This window comes from Lactuca serriola, chromosome 7, assembly GCF_051521515.1.
Source record: "Lactuca serriola cultivar US96UC23 chromosome 7, Lser_US96UC23_V15, whole genome shotgun sequence".
NCBI lineage: Eukaryota > Viridiplantae > Streptophyta > Magnoliopsida > Asterales > Asteraceae > Lactuca > Lactuca serriola.
Genome location: NC_136414.1, coordinates 85,023,811 through 85,033,600, shown reverse-complemented (window position 1 = coordinate 85,033,600; position 9,790 = coordinate 85,023,811). Strand labels below are relative to the sequence as shown.

At 36.6% G+C, this 9,790-nt stretch overlaps 1 protein-coding gene across 1 annotated transcript; it reads left to right on the top strand.

Annotated features, from left to right (window-relative positions):
- The first annotated feature begins 5,372 nt into the window (after nucleotides 1-5,372).
- Nucleotides 5,373-8,937, top strand: LOC145061667 (O-Glycosyl hydrolases family 17 protein). The gene is made up of 2 exons (XM_079009203.1): nucleotides 5,373-6,113; nucleotides 7,602-8,937. Exons 1-2 carry the CDS (start codon nucleotides 5,776-5,778, stop codon nucleotides 8,701-8,703), a joined length of 1,440 nt encoding a protein of 479 aa, XP_078865329.1. The 5' UTR covers nucleotides 5,373-5,775; the 3' UTR covers nucleotides 8,704-8,937.
- Nucleotides 8,938-9,790: the final 853 nt, after the last annotated feature.

Sequence of the window (9,790 nt, the reverse complement as noted above, 5' to 3'; positions counted from 1 at the left end):
GTAGACCCATTTAAACTCATCTAAGTATCTCTTTTTAGATTATCTCCTGACTCAGAACTCAGCACATACTCAAGCAATTAACAGATAACACTGATCAAAAGCATTCCCTAGGCTAAGGCATCAAAAATCAGGAAACTCTAGCCCTAAAATATGAAATACCTAGCCTACCCTCTAGCATGCAATTCTAGTAAAATATCTCATAAGTATTGTATAACACAAAAGTAAGGTATTTTGGGAAATCATCGTTCGGCCTCTGGCTGATTGTACACATCGCTCCATCTCATCTTCTCTTAAAACTCCTCGTTTTTAGAAAATCATTTCTTTCTGAAAATTTCTTCTCAAATCCTCATTTTGAGTCCAAACACACCCAAAGGTGCATCCGAATCCCTCAAACCAAGGCTTTGATACCAACTTGTAACAACGTCAAATTTCAACCAAAATTTTCAATTTAAAAACACATTTGTCTCAATAAATAAACACAAATTATCAAGTGTCAAATCATCAGATCTCATATCAAAATATGTTCATATTTAAACTCCAGGATCCTCTAAATCATAACTCAATCGATGACGTGTGTACAATCAGGCCAGCGCCTTCCCGTGATCTGAAGAAGTACCTGAAACACATAACACATAATGGTAAGCACAAAGCTTAGTCCGTTCCCCAAAATACCACACATATCACATTAGCCACTCGAGGCTAACTCAATACGACCCTCTAGTCAATGTGTTCCAGTGGAGACCCTCCAGTCCCATACTCGGGAGGACCCTCTGGCCCTCACTCAATAAGTTCATAACAATAAGCATAAACCACAAGGATAAAATGCAAAGTAGCACAATACACAAATAAGCACACAAGACATCTCAATCACACCAAGATACCACTCATGGTAAGTATAGTGAGAAGACTCACCTCGTAAGCTAGTAAGTAAAAGTCTCGTGCTCGAAAATCTCGAACTAGCCTTCGCCTAATACACACAACAATTATACCCAATTAATAACAGTTCTCATGAAGCTAGATCAATGGGTAAAAGACCATTTTACCCCTCCATGGGCTTAATAGTCCACACATTGACCAAACCCTAAAATTCAATGTCAGGGAGTACGCTGCACGTACTAGCTCTCTACGTCAGGCTTACTCAGGTGCCATGTAGGCATCGGGGATGGTCGACCCCTACGCTGCCCGTACTGGGATTACGCCCAGCGAAGTCCCAATTTCACCCTACTCACATATTTGGTCTAAATCAGTTAAGACCTTGGCTCATATCACAAATTTGGACTCCCTAATATCTCTTAATCCATAAAGTCAGTCACTTTAAGCCTTTGCATGACTGATTTGGTCACAAACATCCAAAACAATCATCTTCTTTTCTCATAAAGCTCATATCTCATGCATGACTTGTTTCTAACATCCAAGATTGGATTTTTATGATATTACTCCACAAAATACACTAAAAGGGGTTGACCATGGTCTCTGGAGCTCATTATGTCATAAAGTCTCCATCTTTTGGGACAAAACCCTAAAATACACTATGTAGATGCACAAATCAAAAGAGTGAAAAAGCTTTGAGCTTTATACCTCAAAATGAAGCTCCACACTCATCTAATCTCAGATCCAAATCCTGGAATCCCACTCCTTCTTCTTCAAGACTACTTCTCCACTTCAAGAACACAAGAATACACTCACAAGCTCTTAAATGCACTCACAAGCTATAAGAACGAAGAATTAGGGTTAGGAGGGTTTGGTGTCTGGGAATGGTGGCCAGGAATGAGGCTATCATATCCTTTATATAGGGGACTCATCAATAATTAGGGTTAACAATCTGGGCCTAGTACGCCCAGCGTACTAGGTGGCCTCCGTGTCATATGCACAAATATGAGTACGCTGAGCGTACGTGTAACACCTGATTCTTGGTACACATCTAATTCAAGCATTCTTGTGTTTTTCTCTGGGACTCAAAGAGTTGGATGCCCAACTCATCGAGTAGAGTCGAGATCCGCGGACAGTTTAAGTGACCTATTCGACGAGTCGGGAGACTGACTCGGCGAGTAGGTGATGTTTGAGTGAAACCCTAAATTTAAGGGTTTCCACCATATTTAAACACCTTATCTTTGCCTCCATCGTCCCTATGACTCCCAGAAAGTTGTATATCGAAACCCTAGCCGTTTTTGTGTGTCCTAAGGCCATTTTGGTGCATTTGGTGGATTATGAAGCTTGAGAAGAAGAAAGAATCTTGAGAGTTTGAGTTGGGGCTTGGAGATCCATAGATTTTGGTCCATTTCCAACTCAATCAAGGTAAAATGCCCCTATCATGGTCTTCCATGCGTTTATTCATCCTTAGGGCTTGGATTTTGGGTACCTTTAGGGCTTTCCAAGCCATTTTCGGATTTGTGAAGTGTTATGTGGAGTCTTGACTTCAGTTCTAAGTCATTGGAGGGGTCTCATGGCATAAACGTGCCAACTCTATGGCCATGAGAGCCCCATGCATCTTGTAGAACACCTTTTATGGCTTTTTGAGCCAAAGACCCCATGCATGTGCACCAAGTTTGGAACTTTACGTGTAAAATGGACATTAGGAGGTCGGATCTATGGTTTTGATGTGTTAAGACCCATTTAAATCGACTGTATAGTAATGGTCAATGATGGACTTGATGATTCGTTTTTAGGACTCGACAAGTCGAGGTGTAATGTCCACCAAATCCTTTCTGTCGATAGACCAGATGATAGTGCGGAAGGTTCCTCAGTTGTTTAGGCTCATAAGGGACATGGGAATCATGGGACTCGACGAGTGTTCGAGCAAACTCAACGAGTCCAAGGCAATCTCCCCATCATTGAAGATGAACTCGACGAGTTGTTCATACAACTCAGCGAGTCATAGACTGGACACATTCATATGCTAAAGATGAACTCGACGAGTTTAAGGAGGAACTCGCCGTGTCGGTTGAAGATTGATTGAGGTGTTGTTGAAGGTGAACTCGTCGAGCTCTTTCTAGACTTGACGAGTGGGGATGGGTTTGTAGTATTATGTGGGAGAAGGGACTCGGCGAGTTGGCGGACCAACTCGGTGAGTCTGGTCAACCAAAGAGTTGACCTGACCAGGGTTTGACTTTGAATTTGACTTGGATTCAAGATTGACCCTTGTAGGGGTTGTGAGTACAAATTGATAACTTAGCAAGGTTGTCGTGTAGGGATTGAGGAGTCGAGGAGAGCCGACTTTCACACCGAGGACAGTACCGACACTACACAACATCGAGGTGAGTTACCTTCCATTAGGGGTGGGTTTATGGCCACAATGTCGGCCCGCCAATAAGAGTAATTGGTAGATATTTGTCTTCGTGATAATTATCTTGGTATGCTTATGAGATATGCTTATGTGATATGCTTATGTGATATACTATGCGAGTTAGTGGTAGTAGCAGGGAATAGATTTTCCCTGACTCGGTTGTTAGGACCAAATGGTAGGTCAGTACCCCACATATGCCTGACCGTATGACTATATTTTTTATTGTATGATAGAGGTAGGGGTGAAATAGTCCCCGTTGCTTGTTGGGATAGACCGGAGGGTCGTCGGTACCCCAGAACGGCCTGAAATGGGTAGGTCAGCACCCCATAATGGCTCGACATGGGTAGGTCAGCACCCCAGAATAGCTTGACGTGGGTAGGTCAGGCACCCCAGAATTGCCTGACAGTATGTATGCTATGTGATTGTATGGTATGTGGTATGATGGGGGAACTCACTAAGCTTTGTGCTTACAATTTCAGTTTTGGTTTCAGGTACCTCCTCGTCTAAGGGGAAAGAGTCAGCGGTGTAGCAGCGCATCACACACACGCATATGGTTTCTGCATGGAGTTTTCTGGGATTGTACTATGATTTTCATAACTTCGATGACATGGTATTCAGACATGTTGTTATGTTTTATTTGTAAATTGTTATGACATTGGCAATATTTGGTAAACTATATTATGGATATCTTAATTAAAAATAAAAATTTTGGCCTCAAAATTTGGGATGTTATAGTACACTCTAGTATGCCCTGCATACTCATTTACCACATTTTCTCTAATAAGGCCAAAATGGACAAATGCTCATAAGATCAAGGTTTACAAGGTATACCTGAGCTTGGGATGTTACATTAACCTTCCATTTATCAGCCTTCAGTCCCATTTCGACCCCTTTGCAAACCCTAATCTATTTGAGAGCATTTTTGAGCTTTATGTGTATTTTTGGTGAACTTGAAGAAGGAAGAAAGAAGAGGAAACCATCTTATAAGAGTGGAACACTTTCGATCTAGAATCACATCACCATTTGACGCCATGTGAAGGTAAAAAGCTCTAACATGATGAGACTATGCTTAAATCTTGTTTAGCCATGAGTTTGTGTTCTTTTGGTCCCATTAGCTTAATATTATGAGTATGGGTTACTCTAATTCATATAAGCTGTCCTTTCAGACATTTTGGATGGTTTAGAAGCATAAACATGTGGTCTTTGTCATTAGTTCCCTTGCATGCATGAGCTAGGATGTCTTAATGAGTTAAGAAGTTAGGGTTTTGGTATTAAGCCCTTAATAGCCATGCAAGATGTTTGCCAAATTTTGGTTCACCAAATTCTAAGAATTCTTCTGGTTTGGTTGACGCTTTATTGATTTTGAAGCTAAAAATGTTAAACTATCATGTTGGTTGCTATTTTTTGGAAAGCCTCCAAAGTTCATTGTCATTTTAGGCTAAAATGACATATATAGGAAAAATGATCAAACTTTGTTGTTTTTCATTGATAGAACTAAAATAAAGTGGTTAAACCATAAATATAACCAAAATATAATAATCTCTCCGTAGTTTGTTTATTAGTATAAATTGAATTACTTATTTTTTATTATTTCGTTTGTATTTATTTTGAAATTTACTTTAAAAATACTTAATGTTTACATTTTGATCTTTAATATTTTCCTTAACAAAATGCTTAATATTTATATCTTTACGTATAATTTTTTTAATTAATTCAACTTATACGTATCTCAGACCTAGTGTTAAAAAAAATTAGAAACTAAACATTTTATTTTTGTAAACTATAGATATTATGTAACCAACAGGACTAAGTTTTTGATAATAGTTATTTTTGTCAAAGATACTATTATTTATAGTAGTTATATTATTCAGTTTTCCTATTAAAAATGTTAAAAGATAATTATTCTGGATAAGGATCAAAACCGTAAAGAATGAAACTATAAGGATGCCACCGATAAATATTTCAAAAGTTGACAACTACGAATTCTACTAAACCATGAGATCATCTTCTACAATTTACTAGAAATAATACAAGAAATGAATCTTTTTTGAAAAAAAAAAAATAATCTTGTAAATAAACTTTATGTTTTATATCCATTCTTGTTTCTTGGTTAAACGATGAAGTCTCTTTCTAGTTTCTAACCAGAGTCCCCCTACCTCCCTACTCTGTTCTCTAATTTTCCTTTTATTTTTTCTCTTTTCTCTCCATCTTCATCTCCAAATCTTTGCACTCGTTACCCTTCTTCTTGTCCTTATATTCTGAACTTTATAATCTCCTTATTTTATTTTGCCCTTTCTGGTTCATTTTTTTTTGTGGGTATTGATTGTACAAGCACTACCCCCATTGGAGTACCCTAATAATCCAATCTTGATTTGTGTTTTTTTTTGAATTTGGATTCTCTTTTCCAAGAAAGTTAAAAAAAAAGCACCCTTTAAGATTTTCGCTATAAATAATCTTTGGGGTTGCATAAAGCATAACCGGTGAGAATTTCAATGGGGTTTTTTCAACTATGGCTGATATCTCTAGTCACGATTCCATTCCTATGTTCGTTGGAATCAGTGAACGGAATTGGGGCAAATTGGGGAACGCAGTCGTCTCACCCACTGCCGCCGGAAACGGTGGTGAAGATGCTGACAGATAACGGAATCCAAAAGGTGAAGCTGTTTGATGCCGATTATGGTGCGCTAAAAGCTTTGGGTAAGTCTGGAATTGAAGTTATGGTTGGAATTCCTAACGACATGCTTGCTACCATGGCAAGTAGTATGAAAGCTGCTGAAAAATGGGTTTCGAAAAATGTCTCCGATCATATCAACAATAATGTTAATATAAGGTTAGTATTTCGTTGATTCTTGTTTTTGGTTATGATTTTAGTTAACCCTAGGTGCAATTGTTATGTTGCTTGTTCTTGATTAGTGAATCTAAAATCTAAATTATGTTCATTTACTGTTTGTCACCGGAAAAGTTACTATTTTGTGTGATCGGAATGAAAAGTGGTGGAGGGTATTTTGGTCTTTTCAAATTAGATATGAGAACTAGTCTCGATCCCGTCCATTGCATGTCAAATGCATTGTGTCATGTGATCGTGTCTTGTCAGAATGTCTCATTGCTCTTTTCGGGATGTTTGGTGGTTTGTTTTCAAAGCAATTTTGTGACTTTTGATAACTAATAATTAAGTGGTTAAAGTTATTAAATTAGTTAGGGAATCTCACATTTATCACAATAATCGACTTTCGTATTTTAACTTTGGGAGCCTTTGTGCACATGTGTTTCATGGGTTGAATAGGGTTAAGGACGATTTAATGAGAATTTGTCTATTATGTTGGATTCATATCATGACAAAATAAGTTGTACTATATTTGTTGAAATCTGAAGACTGAAGATATTGTACTATAGGACACAATTATAACATTGTACATTTACTTTTTATATTTCTTATTACATTTTTTAATTCTTATTGGAACATTATATTTTGATATAATTTGGTATTTGGATTACCATTGTTATAATTTGGTAGATATTTCAATGTACAATGTTGTATAGGAAATAAAAGTATGATGGTATAATAAACAAATAAATTAAAGGACATTGCTATTTCTTGCAAACATCTATTCAGTTATTTTAACCGTTATTTGTTCACGTTTTGTTTTGCCAAGATTTGTGTTGAAAGTACCAAAAATCTTCTGTAAACCTATTTGTTATCGTCGGGTTTTTTTTTTAAACACAATTCATTTCTATGGATTTGCAAACATTGTGATAATTGCGTCATTACCTAAAACATAAGTTTTTTTTTTCATTTTTAACATAATTCATTTCTATGGATTTGCAAACATTGTAATAATTGTCATGACCAACTATCCAAAAGCATAAGTTTGTTTTTGTGATTTTTTTTTTCATTTAATCACTTAACTATTTTACGTACTAATTAAACATTTATAGTCATTTCCACTGTTTATAAAAACCAATTTTCCATGTTACTCGATTTTGAAAAAGATCAATATACAAAAAAAAAAAAAAAAAAAAAAATCCATGTATTTTTACCATTTTCTTGATCATTGTATTTAATGGTTTTATGGTTCAATAGCTAAATCAATAAAAATGCTTCTATGATTAAATCAAGAGAAATCAAATATCTTCTGCTTTTTCTTTTTCTATATCTATTAGATCAAGATAAATATCAAAACCAAAAGAAGAGATTAAGAAAAAGATAATTAGTGGATTCCACAAACAATTATTTTTTTTTTCAAAAATTATATGATTTAAATTTAATCACCAATTAAGCAATTAAGCAAAATTTCTTGATTTGAGGTTTTCTTTACAGATATGTTGCAGTAGGAAACGAACCATTCTTGTCAACATACAACGGAACGTTTCTAAAAACCACCTTGCCGGCGCTCCAAAACATCCAGGCGGCGCTCATAAAAGCCGGCCTCGGCCCCAAAGTCAAAGTCACCGTCCCCCAAAACGCCGACGTCTATGAAAGCTCAACCGGTGTTCCATCAAGCGGCGATTTCCGAACAGACATTCACGATTTCATGATCCAACTCACCAAATTCCTCAACGAAAACGGATCTCCATTCACTGTCAACATCTACCCCTTCATAAGCCTCTACATCGACTCCAATTTTCCAGTGGAATACGCGTTCTTCGACGGAAACGCAGCTCCGGTGAACGACGGCGGCACCACCTACACAAATATGTTCGATGCCAACTACGATACCCTCGTGTGGGCCCTACAAAAGAACGGATTCACAAATATGGGAATCATAGTGGGTGAAATTGGGTGGCCGAGCGACGGAGATCGAAACGCCAATAATCAATTAGCGCAAAGGTTTATGCAAGGGTTCATGAGTCATATTGCCGGAAATAAAGGGACGCCATTGAGAACAGGTCCGATTGATGCTTATCTGTTTAGTTTAATCGATGAAGATGAGAAAAGTATCCAACCGGGGAACTTTGAAAGACATTGGGGGGTTTTTTCTTACGATGGGCAACCGAAATACGCGTTGAACCTTGGAATGAACAATGCCGGAGCTTTGATTCCGGCGAATGGGGTGAAGTATTTACAGAAGAAATGGTGTGTGATGAAGGATTCGGCGAGATTAGATGATCCATCGATTGCACAATCGGTGAGTTACGCTTGTGCTCTTGGGGATTGCACGAGTCTTGGATATGGAACTTCTTGTGGTGATTTGGATGCAAGAGGGAATGTTTCTTATGCTTTTAACAGTTATTATCAGAAGAATGATCAAGCCGATGAAGCCTGCAAGTTTCCGAATGTTTCGACGATAACGAAAGAGGATCCATCTAAGGGGACATGCCAGTTTAATATTATGATTGAGCCGTATTATGGAGGGGCAAATCGGTCATTTCAGTCGATTTGGTCGTTCCTTCTTGGATTGGTTATGTTTTTACTATTGTGAGTTTGACTTTTTTGGTGAAACTTTGGTGGAAGATTGAAATTTTGGGGATGTTTGATGTTTGATGTTTGGGTAGATATTTAAGAAGGTAGTTTAATTTTAATTAATGGAAAGTGTGAAAGTAGAGGGATGTGGATGAATGTTTCTGAAACCTTGGGGTGTAGTTTGAGCGAATTGTATTTATCTGGATTGAATATGAAACATTGATGTGCTATATAGCTAGTTGTATCCTATTTATCTCGTGGTGTTAATGTGTTATGTTTTACCCCTTATTTTTCATCAATTACAAAAGTCTGCCCTGTACAATCTTTTCTTTCATAAGGCACCAATCTGGAAATAAAAGGAAAAATAAATAAAGTTAGATTAGTAAAGATATTTCAAAAATAGTATTTGAGAAAATAATTGTACAAAGACTAACGGGGAGTATTTTTTTTCAGCAACGATAGTTAAGCGTTTGGTGGTTTTCTTTTTAGGGAAATTGTTAGAAAAGTCCTGATATTTTCGGAAAAATTACACTTTAGTTTCAAATTTTTTTATATGAACATAAAAGTCCTGATTATTTGTAAGAACACGATAATGTCATTTCTTGTTAAAAGAAAAAAAATGATTTTTTTGTTAATTTGAGCCAAAATAAAATAATCAGGACTTTCATGTTAAAAAAAAAACTTGGAGTTAAAGCGTAATATTTTCGAAAATATTGAGACTTTCGTAACAATTTCCTTTTTTTTTTATTACCAACACCATATATGAACGATAACCACAAGTTTAAGTAACACATCTATGATTGGCATGTGTATAAAATATATAACTTTGATTAGTCCAAATCATATTAATGCTTGCAAAACCCTATCAATAAATTATAACGTAGCAGTATATGTGGGGGTCAGTTTTGTTTAATATTGTCAACACGAGACAATAAGAGAGCACATATTATGTGAAACATTTAAGTTGCTAGTGAGTTAACATCGTTTGGTTGATGTAGTTTGAGACTTTAAGTTGTTGCTTGTGTGGTTAAGAAACGACGTTTGGACATCCATTCGTAATACCATTTATGTTAAATGACAATATATGAAAGAAAAAGAAAAGCAAA